Raw genomic sequence first — 23064 nt, 5'->3', positions numbered from 1 at the left:
ATAGTTTCGTTAATTTCTTTACAGAATTGCAAGGGAGTACAACTTAAAGGGAAATTATTTTGAGTATCCCTTTTTCTTCATAAAGTGGCAAATGATCTGCAGGGTATTCAGCTTTCTGAAAGCCACCTCTAGGCAAAATAGCTTCCTGTCTTGGAGTTAACAGTTTTTCACCATCCACAAACATATTTTGCTAGGCTACAGAAAGAGAGGGCAGAATGTTTAGAAATGAAAATCCCATTTGAAACATTAAACTGGATAACAGCAGCTGACTTGTAACTTGAGTTGTGTGTAGTTAATGAGAATATGACGATTCATGATGCATAGATATTTAACACTGGCTGCAATCTGTCATTGCCTCAAATACATTAAATGGACCTAGCAGTAACGGTACTTAGAAATACTCGTTAATTTGGTTATTATTCAGAGTATGTTTGCCAGTTGTTTATCTCTGCAACTGTGAATGCTTGGCCAAATAGCTTCACACCTTGCTGTTTATAGAATATGGTTACATTTAACCTTTGCCTTGTGTAAATAGCTGCCGACAGTGAGCAGGTACAGAAGTAGATTGCACTGTGCCTGCAGCTACTTAAAGCTGTAAATACACACACAGTTGTGCTACACATCAGAAGTTCAAAAGTAGTCTTAGAATTGTCTAACTCATATTTTTGTCACAATAGGGACTTTTTACCTGGTGGCAGAAGGGATTATACTGTGCAAGTTCAGCTGAGGTGACATCAACTTTTTTCATATTACTATATAAATCTGTCTTTTAATTGGGGTGCATTTAAACTTAAGTCAGTGTTGCTATTTCTTTGCTTTAATAGGCTGTGCCTCGCAGAAACAAGCTGCCCTCAAGAAGATAACTATCCTAGTAGTTTGTGCATAAAAGTAAATGGGAAACTCTTTCCATTGCCGGTAAGCTATTGAAATAGGATTCCTGCTTGTACCTGAATTTCTTGTAATCCTGATGTGCCAACACAAAGGAGTGATGTCACACAACTTTACACCTAAATATCCTTAGGATTAAAGTCATAGAACTGGGTTGCTGTAGTATTTTGAGCTGTAGAGTTCTGTGGATTGCAACATTACAAGCATTATTTGCACACAGCATCTCAAAATCCCTTTTTTGCAGTTCAGAGTGCTTTGTCCCAGTTATTCTCTGACTTAGGAAAGATTAGCAAGACATCCATGTAGTATTGTATCCAAATTTGCTTTCTCTTAGCTGCCCTTTGAGTAGGTTAGTAATTTCAAATACCTGTCATAGGGAACATCTTTTAATAGTGGTGACTTTCATCTTTCCTCAGAGCAGTTTAAGTAACTAAGGCTGAAATTTTCTGCACACTTATTCATGCAAATCCCCATGAAGTTCTATATAGATTTATATAGGATTGCACTATAAGGCTGCAGTCTTCTGTATTCCTACTTAAAAGTTTGCCGTATTTTTCCCTGTGCTTTTCAGGGATATGCTCCACCACCCAAAAATGGAATTGAGCAAAAGAGACCTGGGCGCCCCTTGAATATTACATCTTTAGTCAGGCTATCTTCTGCAGTGCCAAACCAGATTTCTATTTCCTGGGCATCTGAAATTGGAAAGGTAAATTGAAAGTGTTTTCATATGTTACAAAATATTTTCATGTAAAACAGTACAGGATTATGTTTTCCTGCTTGTTATTTAACACATTCATGAAACTCTCAGCTTTTGTTCAACTTACTATGGTCTCTTCTGTACGTTTTGTAAATATAGACTGCTTTAATTCTTTGTGATATCTTTGGATCTTCTCATTCTGTCATGACTTTCACCCCTGTAGAATTATTCGATGTCTGTATATCTTGTACGCCAGCTAACTTCAGCAATGTTGCTACAGAGGCTAAAAATGAAAGGCATTCGGAACCCCGATCATTCACGAGCACTAAGTAAGTAGAATGGTTCTTCTATTTTTCATTGAGTAACTGGAATGGACCCATCTTCTCCAGTGTAATTGTGTAATAAAATAATTTAAGAACATAGGAGCAAGCCAGATCAGACCTAGGTCCATCTTATCCAGCATTCTGTTCTGAGGTATTCAGGAAGGGAGTAGGATAAGGCAGCTACTGGTGACAAAAGAGGAACCTTTCAAACCCTATCAACAAACTGAAAGTGAATAAATTACTGGGCCTAAATGGAATCCACCCTAGAGTTCTTAAAGAACTCAAAAATGTGGAATTGTTGACCATCTTACAAAAATATGTAACATGTCCCTAAAATTAGTCTCTACACCAAAGGACTGGAGAATGGACAATGTAACAGTGCTTTTTGAAAAGAGATTGGGGGTGGGGCAGGGGAATCTGGGAAATTACAAGCTGATTAGTTTAATGGCTATTCTAGGTAAATTGGCTGAAAGTGTTATTAAAGATAGAATTAATGAGCATATGATAAGCACCACTGAAGAAGTATCAGTGGCTTCTGCATTGTTCTGTGCCACTCACTTTTTAGAGTTCTTTGAGTGTGTCAGTAAACATGGAATAAGGGGAGGTCCTCTTAGGGATCAGTAACTGGTTGAAAAACAGAAAGAGAGAGAGTAGGAATAAAGGGTAACTTCTGGCAAGGGAGATGTGATCAGCGGAATCCCACAGGGAGCTATATTGGAGGCAGTGGTTTCTAATTTGTTCATAAATGTTTTAGAATTAGGGGTGAGCAGTGAACTGTCCAAGTTTGTGGATGGCCTCAAACTATTTTTGGTCATCAAAACCAACAGGGGAGTGTAAAGAGTTCCAAAGGAGTCTCTCCAAACTGGGAGAAAGGGTGTCAGAATGACACATGCAGTTCAGTATAAGCAAGTACAAAATAATGTACTTTAGGGTAAAATAATCATGACACCTTCAAAGTTGCACGCTTGCCAACAAAGATAACTCACTACTTCAGTAGTGGAGTTGCATGGTTTGCCTTTAAAGGTTCTGTAACCTGAAACTTGGCAGGTTTTGCCATATTTTTGTATTGTACTAGATTTGTAAATAGATGAAATAGATTAGATAAATGCTTCTTTGAAGGATTGCATAACCAGAGTGATATCTCATTTTACTGAGAAACTACCTCAGCTCTTTAATTGTTCTTTCTCACTCTCTTTTTCAAAATAATAGTTAAAGAAAAACTCACGGCTGACCCAGATAGTGAAATTGCTACTACCAGTCTGCGAGTATCACTTATGTGTCCTGTAAGTAAAAGTTGTATGTAAAATATTCCAGATGTATTCCCTAGCATCTTCAGCTAAAAGTGAATTATTTATATTATTTTAATTCTACTCCTAAGCCAAAAGACAGATGGAGTGGTTTGCAAGTAATTTGTTACACCACTGGTAGATACACCTGTGGACTTAAAATCTTTTTCAAAATGACATTTTGAAATTACTTTCAAAAAAGAAAGGACTAGGGAGGGGAAGGAGGAATCCTAGAACAGTAGAGTTGGAAAGGGCCAATAAGTCCTGCTCAATGCAGGACTCCAGGTTCAAGCATCCTAACAAATAGCTGTCTAGCAGCTTCTTGAGTGCCTCCACTGTGGGAGAGCCCACAACCTCCCTCAGTCATTGGTTCCATTGTTGTATCGCTCTAGCAGTCAGGAGATTCTGGGTGATGCTCAGCTAGAATCTGGCTTCCTTTAACTTGAGCCCATCTGTTCCCTGCACTTTGGGATGACTGATAAGAAGTCCTGGCCCTCCTCTGTCTTGACAGCCTTTGAAGTGCTATCATATCTCACCTCTTCTCAGGATTAAATATATCAGTTCTTCCACTCTGTCCTCATAGGGCTTTGTTTCCATTCCCTATCATCATCTTTGTTGCCATTCTTCCACTGCAGTCTGCTGCTAATCTCCTGCTGGCTTTCCCTGTTCACTCTGATTGCTCACTCTCTGGGAGTTTGCTTGCACGTTTAGGTTGTAGTCCAACTAGGGCAGCTTCTTCTGTTCGTAGGAGTCAGGAAACAGAAGCGGAGAACTGTTATTATTACATTAAATTTATATTCATTAAAATCATTATTATTACATTAAATTTATATAAATTTAAATTTATATTCTGCCCTTTTTCCTCTGATGGCTTACGTAATTGCATTTTATCCTCACAACAGCAACCCTGTAAGGTAGGTTGGACTGAGAGTCTGTGGCTGGCCCAGAGTCACCCAGTGAGCTTCATGGCTGAGTGGGGACTAGAATCCAAATCCCCCAGGTTCCCAGTCCAACACTTTTAACAACTACACCACACTGCTCTCTTGTTTTCTGTAGGGTTGGTAGAATAGCCCTACTCTGCTGTCTCATCTCTCTCAGCCCAGCCTGCACAAATGGCTGCTGGTGGTGACAATGTAGGGGAAGAGGAGGCATCACAAGGAGGGGATCTTCAGCAGGTCCGGTAGAATTGCTCTGCATCCCCCTTTGGGAGAGCCGGACTAGAAGTAGCTTTATCTGAAACTCTGGAAGCTTCTAATCAGAGGAGTCAGTATTGAGCTAACTGAATAAGTATTGTGACCCTGTACAAGGCAGCTCCATGTGTTCATAAGCCTGTATTAGTGATTTGGATGGCAAATGTTCTTGGACTTGTTATTGAGAGCTTTCCTAAATCAAGACAAGACACAACTCACCCAAACACGTTTCTGGAAGGATTCCAGTTGACAGATTTTCTAGTGTGCTATCACAACCTGTCTGCAGTATACAGGCCTCTGATCTACACATACATTCTGCCATTGTACAATGCTATTAGAGTTGTACATGGTATTTTATACAACTTCCTGGTGAACGGGTTCTTATTGAAATCTTTCTTTCTCTGAATACCATAGATCAGATGTGGAACACAGCCTGGCAGCTAAGCAGGAGCGCTGTAACTGGGTAGAGATGGACCAGTGAGGAGTTTGTTGGCTCTTTGTCCATCCAAACTGTACATTGTTGGGCAGCTGATGATCTCTGCATTTGTCTTTCGTGAGCAACACTTTTGGTGTGAATTGTGTGTGCTTTTGAGAAAGACATCTGCTTCCATCATTTGACAGTGGATTTTCCCTCCTCTTTCATCGCTGACTTTTCCTCTCCCCACTATTCTCTCTCGTTCTTTCTGTCTGACCCTGTCTCCAGCTGGGGAAAATGAGACTGACAATTCCCTGCCGTGCTGGTACATGTACCCACCTGCAGTGCTTTGATGCTGCTCTCTATCTACAAATGAATGAAAAGAAACCTACCTGGATATGTCCTGTGTGTGACAAGAAAGCAGCATATGAGAGTCTCATCTTAGATGGGTAAGAAAAGAATGCAGCGTCTTGTTTTGAGAGGATAGTTGTGCTCTTTGAACAGTAAAGGCAGCTGCTGAATTTGGCCTGTTCTGTAGAGGATTACCACTCAATATTTGCAGAAACATTCTACTAATCCAAAGCAACAAAAAGGCTTGCAGCCAAACCAGAAGCTTGTTAGGTAGTTTGACACTAGGAAATTAAACATTTACTAGCATTTTGGTTATAACTGCCCAGTGTGTACTGTGATGAAAGTCTTTAAACAGCTCTATGTTGCCAGTCAGTTTTTAAGGCCTGACTCTTTGTCCCATGCTGAAGTCTGTGAGCAGTTCTATGTAATAGTGAAATGACACACAGCTAATGTAAGCTTGAAAAAGACCACATAGGTCTTGATCCTTTGAGATGCGTTCCACAGGCTGATTAACAAAGACCTTTCCCATGATCAGAATATGTATCGAGCCATGTTTTGATTAGCACCCTAGCATTCCCAAGAGACTTTTAAAGACATGGCGATAGTAACATGATTTCAAAGTATTCACTATAATGTCCAAATGACATCTCAAACAGGTAAGCATCTATAAGATGTATTGTAATAAAAGCTATTATTCACAAACAGTTACTCTATGTGGTTGAGACCCAGTCTGCTGTGGTGGTTAGAGTGATGCACTGGGGACCTGGGAGAACCAGGTTTTAATCCTCACTCAGTCATGAAGCTCACTGGGTGATTTTGGACCAGTTACCTGGTCTCAGTCTACTTTGCAGGTTTGTTGCCAGGACAAAATGGTGAGACAGAGGACCATATAAGCCACTTAGGTTCCTTTCAAAAGGAAAAAAAGTGGTGTGTTTAGTTTCTAACATGAGTATTGAGTCAAACCTGCACACCTCCAGTGTTAAAACAGCCTGTGGTCCAATTTCTAGTGTTCAGTTCCAAAATGCATGCTGGTAGAATGTCATTTTAGCCGGTGAGCAGTACCTCATAGTGCTAATAGCCATTGTAATAATGAGATGGTACTTGAGCTCCTTTTAGAAGGGAGCATGTTTCAAATGCCCTATCAGCAAAATTAATGGAAACAAACTAATATATTGAATGCTGTTTTCCAGGCTCTTTATGGAAATTCTGAATGAGTGTTCAGATGTAGATGAAATCAAATTCCAGGAGGATGGTTCCTGGTGCCCTATGAGGCCAAAGAAGGAAGCTTTGAAAGTTGTTAGCCCACAGTGCACCAAAATAGAAAGTAAGTAATTTTGGAGTTAGATTAAGGAACACTTTTTTTCTTGGTGTGTGAAACTTAATTCTGGGCTTTTACTTCACCCACCTGCTCAAGAGGCGGAGAGCTCATGACTGGAAGGTTTTTAAACTTCTGCCTCCCTAGAATAAGCACCTTCCCTGTCTGACTTGGGACAGACATAAATCTCTCTCCTGCCCCCCACCCACCCAGACGCTCTGCCAGGCCTTTCAAATTTCCATTAATCCGCTTAAGATTTTTTCATTCTTCACTCTTAATTTTATTTTCAATCTCTTTTCTGAAGTTCCTTCTCTCTTTAAGTACCAGGAAAATCTCAATTTTTAGGTTCTCTTTCCTTGTTAACTTGACTTCTCAAGGCATCAATCTGAAAGCCTTCTGGAATGGCCTGCCAAAAATTGTGTACGAAAGCACCGGTCCTGTCAGTCCAGCCAAGCCACAAAGTGAACTCCCAACTTGAGCATTCCTCTAGCAACCCAGCAAAGCAGCCAAAGAGGCAGGAGCTGCATTTCCGTGCAGTTTAGCGGCTAGTTGTGGCATCAAAGGGCATCCGCTGACTGGCAGCTCCGCCAAAAGGTTCAGGCCTCCCTTTGCTTCCCACAGTTTTTTCCCAAGCCAGATGAGACAAATTTCAGCCCATTTGCAGTACTGCTATGCAAGGGGAAGGTCTTCCTCCCACAGGCCGCCAGATGGTAGCAGAGAGTAATCTGTGCAGTCCCCATGGCTGCTGTATGGTAGCAGGGAGTAATTTGTTAGATGGCCGCTCCACAGCCTTCCAGTCATCTGCTTCCCATCAAGAAGAGCCTGTCTGACCAGGGTGTTGCAGCTCCCAGGCTGTCTGCATCTGTCCTTGGTTCATTCCCAGAGCTGAAGCTGTAAAGAATGAGCAGCTACATAAAAGAGCGAGAAAACATAACCATAAAAGGGACATCATTCCTCTTCCTCTTCAATATCCCTCCCTATCCCAAGAGAGAAAAGAAACCAGTGTGAGATAACAACCCCAAGGCTCTCCTTGTACCTCTTCTTCAGATTGATGGGCAGGGTATCTCTTGATCACCACATAGGACTTCAGGCAACAGACTCTGATAAATCTATGATTATTCCACCTCTCAACTCTTGGATTGTTACAGGCTGAACAGTGCACTGCGATGCAGTAAAAATGGGTTAAAATCCCTGTGTCCTCTCTTCCGTTTCTGCCTCACCCAAGTCATATCCAGACCTCAGCTGAGAGATCTTTGCCAGGGTGCATAAGCAGTTCTGGGGATTCTTAGAGTAGGAAGCAGTCTCCATGAGGGCCACTTCTGTTCATTCAACCAGGGCTCTGGCATGCTGGGCCAGACTTTTCCTTTGTTCCAAAAATTAAACTGGGAAGGTTTTTCCTTCCACCTGCCCTTACCCTTCTCATTTCTGAGTAGGCCTGATAGCTCTGGATGTTAGGAGGGGCAGCAAAAACTATCATAACAGGAACCTTAACATTCCAATTTCCAGTTTCTTTCTTTCCATCCTATTGAATCTGGAAACGAAGTATGTCCTGTACCATACTAGACATGTATAAGTTCAAGGTGTCTGTTTGCAAGCTATGAGGTTCGACTCTCTAAACATGTACACACACGTTCCACCAAGCTCCTCAGTGCCTTGGTAGTTTTTCCTCTATTTTGCTCCTTTCGTAGAGAACTGCATAGCAACTACTTTGTTCTTACATCACACATTTATTAGGCATTATAAACAACAAATGTGCTATGGCTGCATCCATTTCTTGGACATAGAGTCAACAGGTTCTCCCTCAAGCTTAGGTTCCGGCTGCTATGGGGTCCACCCTATAGGAATAAGTAGCTTTTGTATACCTCATGATGGGCATCTGTTTGCACTGGATGAGAATGAAAAGTTGGATATTTACTATGAAGCTTTATTTTGGTTCTGTACGCAGGAGATACTGATACCAAACCCTATGTCAGGTTGAGCACTCTATATCTTTTCAAAGTGAGAGTGATCATTCCTAAGAAATTAGTTTTTGTTTTGTCTCTTTGGTTGCCTTTTTTCCTTCCTTCATTTCTGCTTTCCAAACCCCTACTTCGCCTAAAAGCTTAACTAGTAAAGAACTTCCTGGGAGGAGCAATGAAGGCCAGGATCAAGGCAGGAGGCATGGGCACATGTTGTCTGTCCTGGGCGATGGGAGGAGTTAACCATGATGGTTGTCTCTTGTGTACCAAACTGGAATACAACTTCATGGTAAGTACCCAGTTTTTGAGAGGAGTAATGATTCCAAAACACTTTGAACATTGCAAAGCAGTGGGAGCCAGTAACCCTTCAGATAATTGGACTCCAGCTACCTTCAGTCAGCATAACTGAGGTTCTGGATGTTGGAGTCAGCAGCATTTAGAGGGATATAGGTTCCTCACTCATGTTGTAAAATGCAGTAGAGATGATAGTCTGAGTGAATAACATTAGAAGTAGACCTCTTCTCCAAGACAGGGGTTATTGGAACTTTCTCCGTTGGTTGTTCCTTACAGGTTCCAGCATGGTCAGCAAGCCATGCTCCATGCCCATTGGTGAGGTCAGTAAGAAGAAAGTTGATGTCATTGATCTGACTGTCGAGAGCTCATCTGATGAAGAGGAAGATGCTCCTCCCAAAAGGAAATGCATATACATGTCTGACACACAAGCAAGTCCCACCAAAGGGTTTGTTCATTTTAAGTAAACCAATGTTGCCTGCCCTAGCTCATTGGACAGTCCAAATGTAAGAGTCTTTTCTTTACAGATCGGGTCTTCAGGTACCCAAGCAAGTTGGCACAGTCCTCTGTGTTGTGCTTTTTCCAACTAGAGAACTGCTGTTAGTTGTGGAAAGGTTGTAGCTTGATGGTGGAGCACATGCTTTTTGCACAAAAGGTCCTGGGTTCAGTTCCCCACCTTATCATAAGCACATCACAAGAACCCTGCTGGATTGTTCGAAGAGCCCATTTAGTCTAGTATCCCAGTTCTCAGAGTCGCTAGCCAGATGGCTCTGAGAAACACAGAAACAAAGTGTGAAGACAGTTGCATTCCACCTCACTGTGTGTCTGCAGCAATTTATTGGCAGCTCTCCTGTAAAAGAATCTTGGGCAGCACTGGATGGGCTGGAAAAGACCCCTGTTTTAAGCCATGGATAGCCACTGCTGGATGGAGTTGATGAACTGATGCTTTGTCTGGGCATGAGGCAGTTTCTTCTGTCCATATACACTAAGGAAGTTAAGCTAGATCTTAAAGAGCTGATGATTCATACTGAACCAGCTGTATCTCAGTTTTCGATAGGGTACCTACTTTAGTGGATCATGGGAATGCTTTGGACATAATAAAAGCTTCCGTATAGCCCAAAGTGCCTGATATTTCCTAATTTTGGAAGCTAAGTAGGATCAGACTTGGTTGAAATCTTGATGGGTGACTTCAATGTTGTGAGCCACCCAGAGAGCTTTGGCCATGGACTATATAGAAATGTAATGATAATGATAACATCTTGATTTCAGCAAAGATCTTGCTCACATGTTCCTTGCCTTGTCCTGGACAGTGAGAGGACACAATCCATCACAGATGCCTTCTTCATATGAAACTGGATGGAACTTCATAATGAGTGACCAACCTTGTCTTTTTAAAGTTAGCCTACAAACCATTCAAATCCCACCATGGGTTGAGGAGTTAGGAAATGCTGATATTTTAGACTGCTCCTGAAATATTGTTTCCTTCTACAAAGTGAATTCATAGCTCCCTGTGCCAAAATGGCTGTTAGCATTCCTACAACTATTACTGCGTTGCATTTGTATCCCACTCGTGCAGAGCCCGAGGTGGCTTATATAGCTCCATTTTATTTTCAGAACAAGAACCCTGTAACATAGGTTGGGTTGAGAGTAAGTGACTGGCCCAAAGTCACCCAGTGATTTTCATGGGCAAGTGGGAACTAGAGCCCAGGTCTCCTGGTTTTCCGGTCCAGCATTAACTGCCACACCACACTGGCTCTCACAATGCAAAGCAGTCCTCCCTGACCTGATTACTGTTAAATCCCCACCATTTGCAGCAATGAAACAGTGCTCCAGATTGTCTTGGTGTTGCAGCTAGAGTAACCTCCCTGCAACTCTGATGGCTGTTCTGCCATTGCCATTAGTGTCACGTGTAGTTTTCACAATGACAGATGGTGAACTTGATGAACTGCACAACTGGGCTTTATGTTTGTTTATGTTATTTATTTAAAACTTTTGTATGCCATCCTATATAGAAATATCTCAGGATGGCTTACAGCATGTTAAATGAAGAAAAGCCAACTTGAGGTACCTATAAGGCTTTCAAAAACCAATTTAAACAACCCATGGGATCTATAAAGGTTCACATTATCCAGCACTTTAAACCAGTGGTTTTATTTATTTATTATTTCGATTTATATCCTGCCTTTTTCCTACAAATGGCTCAAGGCAACTTACATCATTCTCCTCCTCCATCTTCTCCCCACAACAACAACCCTGTGAGGTAGGTTGGGCTGAGAGTCTGACTGGCCCAAAGTCACCCAGTTGCCTCTGTGCTTGAGCGGGGACTAGAACCCAGATCGTCTGAGTCCCAGTTCCATGCTCTTAACCACTGCGCCACACTGACTATCAGCTGGGTACCAGCAAAAACAGGAAAACCACCTTGGGGACTGCTAAGGCAGAATCAATAAGCACCCTACACATAATACAGTATTCTATATATTAGTTTCTACCAAAAAAAGTGAAAATTCTCCAAAACAACCAGAAACTGAGCACCAGAAAATGGCAAGAAAAGAGCAAAATACCAAAATTGGTGCAGTGTGACTTCCAGCCTGCTCCCTCCCACTGAGTCTCTCCACTCTCTGCCCCACCCTCCAATAGCACCGGAACACCCCACAAACATGGGAAAATGAACTTGTTAAACAAAGGAAAGATTTTGAGTAAATTTTAAAAATTTTACTTAAAGGAAGTCTTAAGTAATTCACAGACTCCTAAAGTGGAATTGGTGCCCATCTCTCAAACTCATTCTATTGCATCAGGCAAATACCTGGTGAAATAACTGCCCTTCCTGTTAACCTGATGTTTAACACATGATGGTTGTCTGAATTGTTACCATGTGCATTAATTTTATAGTCGTAAAGGAAGCTCTGTTATCCTTTGCCTTTGATCCAGCTACCCACCTTCTCTTTCTTCATTATGAATTGTAACTGCTGAACCAAAGTCCCAAATTGTTCATTGGTTTTCTAGAATGACATGTTTTCTTGAAGCCAGTCTAAAAGGATGTGGCGGTGACATGGGGCTGTGTTTCCATACTTTGTTCCATCTGATAAGTCAGCTGTGGAGGTAGCCCTTTTGCTGGAATGGGTATCTTTCCTTAACAGCTGGACCCTTTCTTTGTCCAGCCTACCAGAGTAGTTGCCTGCAGTAGGCATGCCTTGCTTTTGACTGGTGAGTCCTGTGTGTGAGAGAGACTCCTTTGCCTTCCTTTGGCTAGCCATGACAAAAGGAGTAGAGTTCCTTTTTGTTTGCTTTTGTTACTGGGTAGCAGGAAGCATTATTACTCTAGATCCTAGCTCCTCCCCCAGTTAGGGGGCAGATGCAGTGTAGCTGGGGCCTTCCCCAGCAACTGTTGTGGTAGAGTAGGTTTGAGGTTAGTTACCCAGAAGGGATAGTTTACTTCGCTTTTTCGTGTATCCTCTCTACTTCCCACTCTAGATGGGAAGTGTGGCTTGAAGGTTTCTGACCGGAGAGGTGTTTCTTCTGCTCAGTAATACTATTGAGGCATTTAAATCTGGGCTTTAACCTTCAGGCACTGAAGTGGGGATTCAATATTTTCCTTGATATTAAGTCAAGGTGCAGCACATATTTTTGGCTTGGCTGGAGATAATGTTACTTGCTTTTTCTTTTAAATGCTTAGATTCTGATTTTAATCATTACTGGTTATAGCACCTCTTTAAAAAGCATATCATGTGTTCTCTCAGACTCCACAAAGGCCTGTTTTGGCCCATGTTGGCAGGATAGAAATCCAAATAGGTGAGAAAGAAATATTCCTGGCTGTACTGTAGAGTGAGTGGTCACACACAAGTTGGTTGTATTGCATTCTGGTGACATCATGAACAGGAGGTCACTTCCAACTAACTGCTGGGCTATTCCTAACAGTTTGCCTTCTGTTTCAAACAGGGTGCTCATGTATCAGCCATCTTCTGTCCGAGTGCCAGGGGTGAGCACAGTGGACCCTACAACTATTCCACCCTCATTAACGGATTACCCTGTACCATACCACCATCCATCAATATCAAGTATTTCATCAGACTTACCTGGTAGGTAGATGTCGGTGGGGCGGTATTGTTCCTGAACTCATCATGAGAGTAATAGGAGCAGATACAAGGCAAGAAGCCGATACGGTTATGGTTGGAGGGGGTGTCTGAAGGCTCGAGTTCCCTTCCCCTCCCTGCATCTCTGAGAGATCATTCCAACATGTAGGCACTACTTCTAGGTTTTCTTCCAGACTTTAAACTTCCACATTTGTTGAATGTACATTGAAAAGACCATGTTGTCCAAGACTCCGATAATCTAGTTCAGCTCCCTGGTTCTGTTTCCAGTTCTAAAGTATAGAATATCGACTCTGCTGGAGGCCACCCCCAAAATTGTTAGCGAACCCTAGGCCTGTTTTGGCATGGCCATATGCACACACTTTTGTGCTGCCCCTCTCACTTGCGCATGGACACGCACACACTCCCACTTAGGAGATTTTCCTTGCCACCATGTATTGATTGAGATATCGTTACAGTATCGCTTGCTTGGTATTTTGCACATGTAATTATTATTATCCATGTTACCAATAAAGATACACCTTCAGCCTCCCAACCTTTTTAAATGAAAGCAAGATGTACCTTTGGCATGCGTCTTGCTGTTCTTTTTGGTCTCTGTGGATCACATATATAGACTCTGTGCCTGTGCAGGGCCTGTTGCCAGAGAGATTCCCTAGCTAAGCATTTTGGCAGGAGTCCCACTCCCTTTCCTCTGTGGTATATAAAGGTAGGGTTCCAATCATTTTCTCCACTTTGTTTTCAACCATTGCCATGGATGCCGTGGATTCATTCTATCCCTAGCTTCACCTCACAGTCTAGAACCCCCTTTTTGCTTCATTTTACCTCATTAAGACATCCATTTTCTTCTCTTTGACTATAACCAATTATACCTTATGGCTCCAGTCCCTACTGGCCAACGCCCAGCAATGTGCTAAGCACCATCACCACTCATACCGTCCTTTCCATCTGGCTGCTCCTTTTCCTCATTTGTCCCCACAGACTACGCATCGGACTCTGGCCAACCAATGTACAAATACCCAATGCCTCCATCACCAGAGGACATGATAACCTGGTGGTGGATGAAGTTTTAGGATCCCCCTCCAAGGACCTAAGAAGTTTTTCAGACCAAGTTTTCTGGATGGCAACATCTCTCAAATTGGAGATGTAGCAGTTAGCTGAGCCACAAGTAAATTCCATATACGATGTTGTCCAGATGGAGGATGCTGCTGGTGGTCATTTCATTTGTGCCAACCTTCCTAAATGCCACAAAGAACTCATGGAAGACACTGGTACAACATGGGCCAACACATCATGCTGCCTAGAGGGGCTATGCCCAGTTCAGGAGAGGAATATCCTGGTTCCTTTTGCACCATCATGTCCAAACTTGGTGATTGTGGAATCAGCCCAGCAAGAACACTCAGTTCCTGTGGATTGTGGAGGACGGTGACTGGGTTCTACAGCTAGGAGAATATATGCAACAGTGGGACATGGCCTTCATATATAAATATGAAGAGACAATGGTACACTACCAAGGATTTCTGTGGGAGAAGATGGGGGCCCTAGCACAGTTTCTTCTGGAACAACAGCAAGAACTTGCTAGTGTCTTCCAGTTGGAAGCTCTATGGCTCTCCAACCAAAAAATTATCATGGCGCATCATCACCTGGATTGTGATTTAAGAGCCCTAGTCATTGCCGTAGCTGTCCACCACCATGCATGGCTGGGAGCATCAAGCCTTCCACAAGAAACTCAAGCCCAAAAGGAAGCAGCGAGTCCGAAGGGGCCTCCCTCTTGGGCCATCTGATCCCCAGCTCACTCCACTCATGTAATCCCCAACATGTGGTAGTCCAGTCTTTCCTTGAAAGAGATACCTTTTGACAACAAGAGTCTCTTCAGCACACGGACTGACAAAAAGTTAGATAGTGTGCAAAAGGCAGTGGCAGTGGCAAGAAGAATGGTCTTTGCACCACCCCAGACACTCTTGACACATTCTCCACTCGACTCCACTGAGCGACACTACCCTTCTCCATGAGGTAAACTTGCCAGTCACCCATGAAGAAGAATGGCAGGTTTCCTTACCTGTAACTGTCATTCTTTGAGTGGAACAGAGGATCAGTCTTACACCCTGATGTCTGGACCTTGCATCTAATGGCATGGAGGTACACTGGGTTGACAGGAACCCCCCTATGACTCAAGATACAGTCAGTCCTCAGTGCTGCACTCAAACCAGGAGATCATATGAAACAAAATGGAAGAAATTCAAGCATCAAATCCTCATTTTTCCGCATGATCTCCATCTCAAAGGTTTGAACTCAACCTCAATTAGATGTGCTTAGCAGCTATATCTGCTTTTCGTGGAATGGATGAGGACTGCTCAGTCTTTTCACATCCTTTTGCCAGATGGTTCCTAAAAGGGCTACTCAACCTTGAACTGCCAGCCTGGTCAGTTATGCCAGGATAGAGCCTTTCAGTGGTTCAGTAAGCTCTCACAAAGCCCCCCTTCAAATGCTTAGCTATCGTTGACCTCCACCTTTTCTCCTGGAAGTTGTCATTTCTGGTAGCAGTCACTTCAGCCAGACAAGCTAGTGAGCTAAGTGTTCTCTGAATTGACCTACCATTCCTCTTTTTCCATAAGGACAAAGTGCTTCTCTGGACCAGTCTTTCCTGCCTAAGGTTGTCTCTCTTGGTTCCACTTGAACCAAGACATAACCGTAATGGCTTGCTTCCCAATACCATCCAGTCCAGTGGAAACAGCCGTCCACAGACTGGATGTTCAAAGGGCCCTATTCCTTATCACTCCCACACACAACCATCCCACCAATCCAAAAAACTGTTTGTCTTGTATGAGGAAAGATCAAAAGGCAGTCCCATAACTCCACAAAGACTAGCTTCCTGCATTGTAGAAACCATCAAGCTAGCCTACCAACTAACTGGACTGCAACTCTCAGTAAAACCAAAAGCACATTCTGTCAAAGCTGTGGCTACATCCACAGTGCAGCATGACAATATACTGGTAGAGGGCTTATGCAGAGCAGGAACATGGTCCAGTCCATCTACATTCATTTGGCATTGTTCGAGCCGGACAAGACGGCTCCTTTGGATGGGCAATCCTATCAGTAGTCCTCTTCTGACAATACCGACCCTCCTCCATTCCAAGGTAAACTCTCTAGTCTCCCATATGTGTGATGCACGGAGACCATGAAGAAGAAAGTAAGGTTGCTTACCTGTAACTGACATTCTTTGAATGGTTATTTGTGCATTCACCCAACCCACCCACAGGTTCCATGCCGGTGTTGATGACTATATTATATTCAAATATTCAACCAATACAGTCCTTCCTTATTCATTACCTTTGCATTCATACCTTACTGGTGCAGAGAGGGCTGAAAATGGCCATCCCTTCTCTAGATCCATTTTCTCTGGAGAAAATGGTGGGAGCTCCACCTTTATATACCACAGGGGGAAAGGGGACAGGGCTTCTGCCAAAATGCTTAGCTAGGGAATCTCTGACAACAGGCCCTGAGCAGTCACAGATCCCGTATGTGTGAATGCACAGATGACCACTTGAAGAATGTCTGTTACAGGCAAGCAACCTGTCTCTGACTTAGGGTAACTCTGTGAATGAATGCCTTGCAAAGTACCCTGTCCTTAATCTGAAGGCTATAGCTTCCTTTAGGGAATTGATCTATCTCATAGTTGATGGGCATGCATACATAAGCCCATTTAATTGTTCCATAACAGTCACTCAGTATAGGACCAGTGGAAAATCTGTCTGGTATTTTTAAATAAATGCAACTTGGAGGTATTAAGTTTTCAAAAACCTACAACTCTTGACTGTATGTAGAATTCATAGTCTGCCAGAGGAAGGATGCCTTTAGTGAACAGGACTTCTTCATCCCCCAGATAAGTGATTTGGGTGGTGCGGGGTGTGGGAGGTTGCAGTGGAGGGGAGATGGCAAAGAAATCTTGTAGTGCAAGTGGCTTCCTTCCTCTTGCAGAAGAGGGGTTTTGGATTTGACTCTTGGAACTGTAAATGTTGTCCCTTTCCCACACTTTGCTTAACATTACTGAAGCTATCCAGCAAATGATTCCTGGTTCGAAAATGTATTTGTAACTGATAAAATATCCTCTTGCACCATTTCTTGTTCTGTTTTCATGCTAATTGATCAGTAAGGGCTTTCTTTTCCCAAGAAGTATGCATTGGAGGTTGTAGTTCAGCAGATTATACTTGAGGGAGGAGTCAAAGCTGGTGGTAGAACTTCTAGGTGGGATCCATCTGCAAAATGTTGTCGAGATAAATGCATCTGTTTATGTTTCTACCTGAGTATTTTTCTCGGGACAGTAGGGTGAATACTTCTGGGCCCCAGCTATATTAGATTTCTCCATTGATGTGTAGAAACTTCTAACCTCTTTCCCTGAGAACACTTAAAATAGCCTTTCAGTGCCAGCCTGTCCAGTAGAGTTCTGACTACCCATGTTGTCTCTTCTCCCATCTTGCTCTCCAGCCACTCCTTCTATCTCCCCACTCTTCCTCATGAAAGGAATGGCAGGGGGGAGGGTGGCTGAGAGACGGTAACTGGCCCGACGGTAACTGGCAGAGCAGGGATTTGAACTTAGGTCTGCCCAGCCCTAGACTGGTATTCTAACCTCTTGCTGTCCTGTTGATGTAGCTTTTAATAAAGGTTGTCTGTTCCCTAAAGGCTGCATGTCCTTTCTTCCTAGGTTTGGATTTTCTTTCTTTAATCCAAGTTGATCCACAGGTAGGTGTCTTGACTACAAGTGATGTACTTTTGTTACTAATACCATGGAAATTTGAATTAAACAGGATTTACTTGGAAATGAATAAAGCAGGGAAGGAACCCTCTGAGAAGTGATAGTTGTATACTTGGTATAGGATTAATATGATCCTCACCGCTGTCGCATGGCTGGCTTCTGTGTAGCATTGTTATGTTACTTTTGTTGGAACTGTTAACATCCCTGTAAAGCACATGTTCTAGATATGATGTCATACTGGAGCAGTATTTTTCATAATTTCGTTTACATCTCGCTTCTTAAGTTTCAGTGATATATAGATAGGTGACAGAGAACTATGACCTAGAAGTATGGCAAATAACATATGCATGGCCCTCCAGAAGTTGGTGAACCATAGCTCCAGTCAGCCCTAACCAGTGCAGATAATCACAACAGAAAATGGGAGCTACAGTTCAACCGCCTGCTTTATAAGCAGAAGTTTGTCCATGTAACAAACTGCTCCATTCGTTGGTTGCCATGACCATATTGCCCATGTCCTAGTCAAAGCCTGAGGCAGTTTCCTTTCTCTAGTAGCTCGGATGCGTGTGCTTTTTCCCCCTTGTGCATCTAGTCTCTCTTATCTGCACCATTGTTTGTTTCAAGCAGTACTGTGCTCCTATGTTTTTGGATAGTCTCACCTCGACTTTGCCAACAAGCACCACCCCCGGCAACATCATCACGTCCACCAGCCACCATGAGAGCAGCACTCGTGTCAGTTCCTCAGGCCGGAGCGAGACAGGCGTAATCACCAGCAGTGGGAGCAACATTCCTGACATCATCTCTCTGGACTAAAAGCTGGCAGAATCTGCCAGTTCGGAACTAGACAGACTTGCCAGTCGCATGCCTAAATCCACAGACCATCTGCTGCTTGGACCTAATTTGGAATATTTATTGAAGGAAGAAAATGAGATTCTGTTACCCTCTACATGTGTATTGACAGTGTATGGCAGGAAGAAAACCAACTAGCAGTGTTGTGTCAAGCCCCCTGGAACCTGGCTCTCTTGTGCTCGCCAGACGTCTTTCTGTGTCTGCCCTGGCCTAGGAAGCATGCCAAGCAAGTTCAAGTCCATGAATGCTTGGGAACACTGGTAGGCCCCTTCTTTGTGCAACCCTCTGCCAGTGCTAGGTGTGTGATCCCTACCACCACGCACAGAAACAGCAAGTGGCATGAGCAAGCAGAACTCCACTTGCCCAGTGGGTTTGTGGGCAGAATGTGTGCAAGCTGGCCTCACAAGTAATACCTGCTGCAGTGCATCTGTAATATGCAACTGAGGACTTGGTTCCTGACAGATACCTGTGCAAAGGCTCGGCAGGGAAGCACCAGCTTAGGCTTAGGGCAGAGAGGATGCAGGCCAGAGTCCTGGGAAAGGAGCTGAGGGAATCCAGTGGATTCCTACTCGCAAACAAGATTTCTCGCATGTCCCTGCTGACTGGAAGGGGTTTGTTTTGGTCATCTTGGGTTTTTATTTCTCTTTCTAGCTGGGAAAAATGTGAGCTGTTTTTGAATGTCAGCCCTTCAGGCTCATTATGAAGAAACTGGAATGGCTTTGCTACTTGGATTTCATACCCTAATTTTAATTTTTTGTTACATCTAGCAATAATGTAAACAGTTTTTTAAAAGAAAAATTAAAAAGGCGCTTAATTACTCTGAAAGGACAAGAGCCTATGCTTATCCCAGATGTGAAAACAAAAGAGAAGGAATCAACATTTATTTTAATTCCTGACCTTTCATTGGGCCTTAAAATAGAAATTTAGTGGAGAGGCTGAATCTTTGTGAAACAACAGTTGTATGAACTTGCGCTTTTCCCATCTTTGCCAATCACCACCATCCCTTTCCCAAAACAGGATATTGGTTCTCCCCACTCCCAATATTTGGAAGGTCATGTTGCTTAGACTGTTTAGTTTCAAGTGAAAAAAAAAAGAATGGGGGTGGTGATGAAAAAAATACTATGCAAAGTCAGTTTCATATCTACACCATTTTCATTAAATGCATAGCAATTGCTTTCAGGACATGGGTTGGTTCATCAGTTCCAGGTTTGGAATGAGGAGGCATCCAAGAATGGCTTAACCTCCCCAATCATGGGAAGCAGAAAGGGATGGCGTGTCAATGCAACTTGCATTAAATGGCTTACTATCCTCTACTTCCATTCAAGGGTCTTGCCTACCTTTCACCCAGCACAGAGCTTATTTTACTCTCTTCAGTTGCAAAGCTCTTCATTTTTTCCAGTTCAGGATTCCAATTCCAATTTGTAAAGATTCTTAGTCCCTGATCCTTAACTCCTTTTTTACTTTCTCTGTTCTCAGCCTACTTAAAAAAACAAACAAATGCCAGGCCTGTAAAACAGAAGACAACAGCCATTCAGCCTGGGTGGTTGAAAACAGCCAGTGCTTCCAGCACTACCATACTTCTGTTTGGCCCCACCACAGCAATGAGTGCCTTTGGGAGCCCACATACGCCATCTCCAGCCATCTTCTGCATATCTAAGGCTGCAAGTAAGAGTACAAGGCTCAGTTGAATCCTCCTGAAGAGCCTTTCCCACAATCAGCATCAAAGGGAGAGGTTTGGCAATAGGGCAGTGTGGTGGCAGAAGTGCAAGATTGTGCTGCCTCTTCAGTCATTCCCTTTGGCTACCAAAAACAGGATGCTCCCTCTGAACAACAGAAGGCATGAACCACTTCAGTCCCCTTCCCTCTGAAACGGCCAACGCCTGGGACTGGCAGTTCCCTCCCAGCTCTCAGTGGGCTGAATGACACAAAGAGCCATGCTTCTGTGACGTTGCTCCCTGCAGGCCCATTCAGTTGAACTGCCTGGCATTTCCATCAGAAATCCACTGTGCTGCAGATGGGTTTTCTCCTGCTGGAGAAAGCCTGCACACAGCAAAAGCTACTTTGCCTTCCCCATGCTTTCTTGCATTGTGGAGAAAATGTAGGGCGGACAGAGCCATCCTTTCCCCAAACCTCTTACTAAGGCCTGGACTTGGGGCTTAGGTCCTCTTGTCAGTGCTTTTTAAGTTGGTTGGATGCCTGTGAAGTTGCATCTGTCTCTCAGAAGATTCCCTTGAGGAACATCCCTCCTTAGACCTTTTGTGACATGTTTTCCTTTAGAATCTGCACATGGTTCCAAGATGCTTAAAAAGCCACCATTTAAGCTATTGAGGGCACTTGCACAGTTGTGGCTCTCATTAAAGCTGGCCTTCCTAGATCTGAGAACCAAGTGCCCTTTCTGTCAGTGATCATCCTGTTATTTTCCCGCAACTTCTCTTACCCTTTGAGAAGGTGTGGCTTATCTGTCCTTGCGTGGTAGGCCAGCAACCCCTCCCTCCCTCCACCTAATCAGCCACTAATAATGAAGTTGTCAGTTGCATTTCTAATTCTTGGGTGTATCCTCACGCCGAGAACAGACCACTGGGAGTTCCTTTGGGTTTGGTGTGCCTGAAGCATGCCAGATATTGGTGGCTGAATCACAAGAACACAGTATGCATTAGTTCAGGCTGCACTTTTAATTTCCTGTGTCCTTTTGGAAGTGTAGACTGCTTGTTTCACTTTTTACAATCCTTTTCTTTCACCCTTGATACATAGAAGACCCCAGAAATCTGTCCTAAACTAGGCCATGGAACAGAACTTGGTGGCGGCGCTAGAGGAAAATAAGCCTAATGTAAGATCTCTTGTCACGTGATTGCTGCCTTTCCTGGAGCAATGAGGAAGTAACTCATTATTTGATGCCTCTCTCACACCAGAAATACACTTCTAGTACAAAACCAGTATTTTGTTCTCCCTGTACAAAGGAAAGGAGCAAGGAAAAGCAAGTCTGCTACTCTTGTTGTACGAAAAGGCTGGTGTTTTAGGTTTGAGTGTAGTGCTATGTTTCTGCTGAATTAGCTTGTTATGCCACATTTTGTGTCAAACTAATTACAACTCTCATAATTTGGGCAAGCTATTGCTAGAAAGATTGTTCTTCAGTCTCTTTAGGATGGGCAGAAGAATGATACTTCACAGTGTAAATGTGTTAAGTCTCTCACACTAGGGTCTGTATCCAGTCTCTAGGGTTCAAAAAATTAAGGAGCTAATAAGAAATTTACACTTGGATCCAGCTAGTCCTGGTTGAACTGAGGCCATTGTGAAATGGTCTCCAGCAGAAAGGAAGGTTACCACAAAACATTGTTTATCAGTAGGATGATTCCAGAGCTGCTCAGGAATAAGAACTCTGAATATGGAATGCAACTTAATCTGTTGCATTGTTACCAAAATTTATGCTGGGAACCTTCCATAGCCGGGCAAAACGTGAATGGGCTCCTTGTTACTGGTTGTTCCATAGCCAGCGCCTGCAATGCACCAAATGCATTTAAATGGTACAGCACTGAGAGCTCTGGAAGAGTTTATAAAGCAGGGGTGCTACTATTGCGGCAGAAAACTGCTGGTTTAATTTCATTGTGTAGACCAAGGGAAGGCAACCCAGCTCCCTCCAGATATTTTAGACTACAGTTTCTGTTAACTCTAGCCTGCATGACTAATAGTTTATGGGAGTTGTAGTCCAAAACAGGTAAGGGACCAAGTTGCATATGCCTGACATAGACCTACTCTGGGGGTCATATTAGAAGAATCCTGTTGGCCATTCCTGCAAGGGTCTGCAAGCCTTTTAATAGGTAAGACACCTCATCTTAGCTACATGAGCATGTAGGAGGAGCGAGAAACCCTGTATTACACTCATAATTTGCTGGAAGGTAAGCCATTTGAAAGGGCATTCCTGCTGCAAAGCTTTTTCTTGCTCAACATGTTTTCCAATTTGTAGATCTACAAACTAAAATGTCACTGTAATGTTGATCTTTTGCTGTTAGAGGCAAGTCTTAAGATTTATACTGTATCTGGACTAAGTTTACAGAAGAAGTGCCTAAATGACTAGGCATGGTTTCTCTTTTCCAGTATGACCAATTTAGCAGGTTCTCAGCTCATATGATGAATCTTGTGTTGCATCAAGGCTTTGTGTTTAATTCATACAAAATTAAGCAATCTGGTATCTTTGTTCTTTTTTAAAGCCATACCATTTGCTAATTTAATATCCATCCAGCAGTTGTTTCTCCAGAACCTACGACTGACTGTGTGCCAGATAACTCTGTGTTGTAGCTCTGCAGTTCCTGGGAGGTGAGATAGTTTCACTGTTTAAGGGGTTTCATTTTTAAGAGCTGGAATGTAGTTTAGTGAAACAGTCAAATTCTAAGCCATATTCTTGTACTAGATAACAGAAGTGAACACGTGCACAATGAAGATTTCTGCCTTGCAAGGATACCTTGTAGACATGTCTTCAGCCTAAAGAAGCATGTCTATTATGTGCCAAGTGAGTAGCAGTAAGGATTGGGGCAAATGGACTTGAGATTAGAGATCATCAAGTCTCCCTAAACTATACTTGTATGTATGTATGTATGTGAGGGTTTGCGCATTGGAAACCCATTATATGAAGCTGTCTGCTTCCAGAGGAAATAAAATTCTACCAAATAAG

The 23064-nt window shown here is 43.0% G+C and overlaps 1 protein-coding gene across 2 annotated transcripts in view; it reads left to right on the top strand.

The window, feature by feature from the left end:
• The window catches only part of PIAS2 (protein inhibitor of activated STAT 2), a 46149-nt gene extending 23086 nt beyond the window's left edge, over positions 1-23063 (top strand). For both annotated transcript variants that reach the window (XM_044431534.1, XM_044431533.1), the window contains exons 4-14: positions 678-728; positions 825-915; positions 1460-1594; positions 1809-1914; positions 3118-3191; positions 5088-5248; positions 6341-6474; positions 8994-9162; positions 12651-12790; positions 17502-17539; positions 18174-23063. In XM_044431534.1, coding sequence (XP_044287469.1) covers positions 678-728; positions 825-915; positions 1460-1594; positions 1809-1914; positions 3118-3191; positions 5088-5248; positions 6341-6474; positions 8994-9162; positions 12651-12790; positions 17502-17539; positions 18174-18362 — 1288 coding nt within the window. In that variant the 3' untranslated portion in view covers positions 18363-23063. The remainder of the gene's footprint in view (positions 1-677; positions 729-824; positions 916-1459; positions 1595-1808; positions 1915-3117; positions 3192-5087; positions 5249-6340; positions 6475-8993; positions 9163-12650; positions 12791-17501; positions 17540-18173) is intronic.
• Position 23064: the final 1 nt, after the last annotated feature.

Source organism: Varanus komodoensis, unplaced genomic scaffold (genome assembly GCF_004798865.1).
Source record: "Varanus komodoensis strain SLA01 unplaced genomic scaffold, ASM479886v1 scaffold22, whole genome shotgun sequence".
In the NCBI taxonomy this organism is placed as follows: Eukaryota; Metazoa; Chordata; class Lepidosauria; order Squamata; family Varanidae; genus Varanus; species Varanus komodoensis.
The sequence above is the reverse complement of the archived record's forward strand: the minus strand, read 5'-3'. Positions and strand labels throughout refer to the sequence as shown.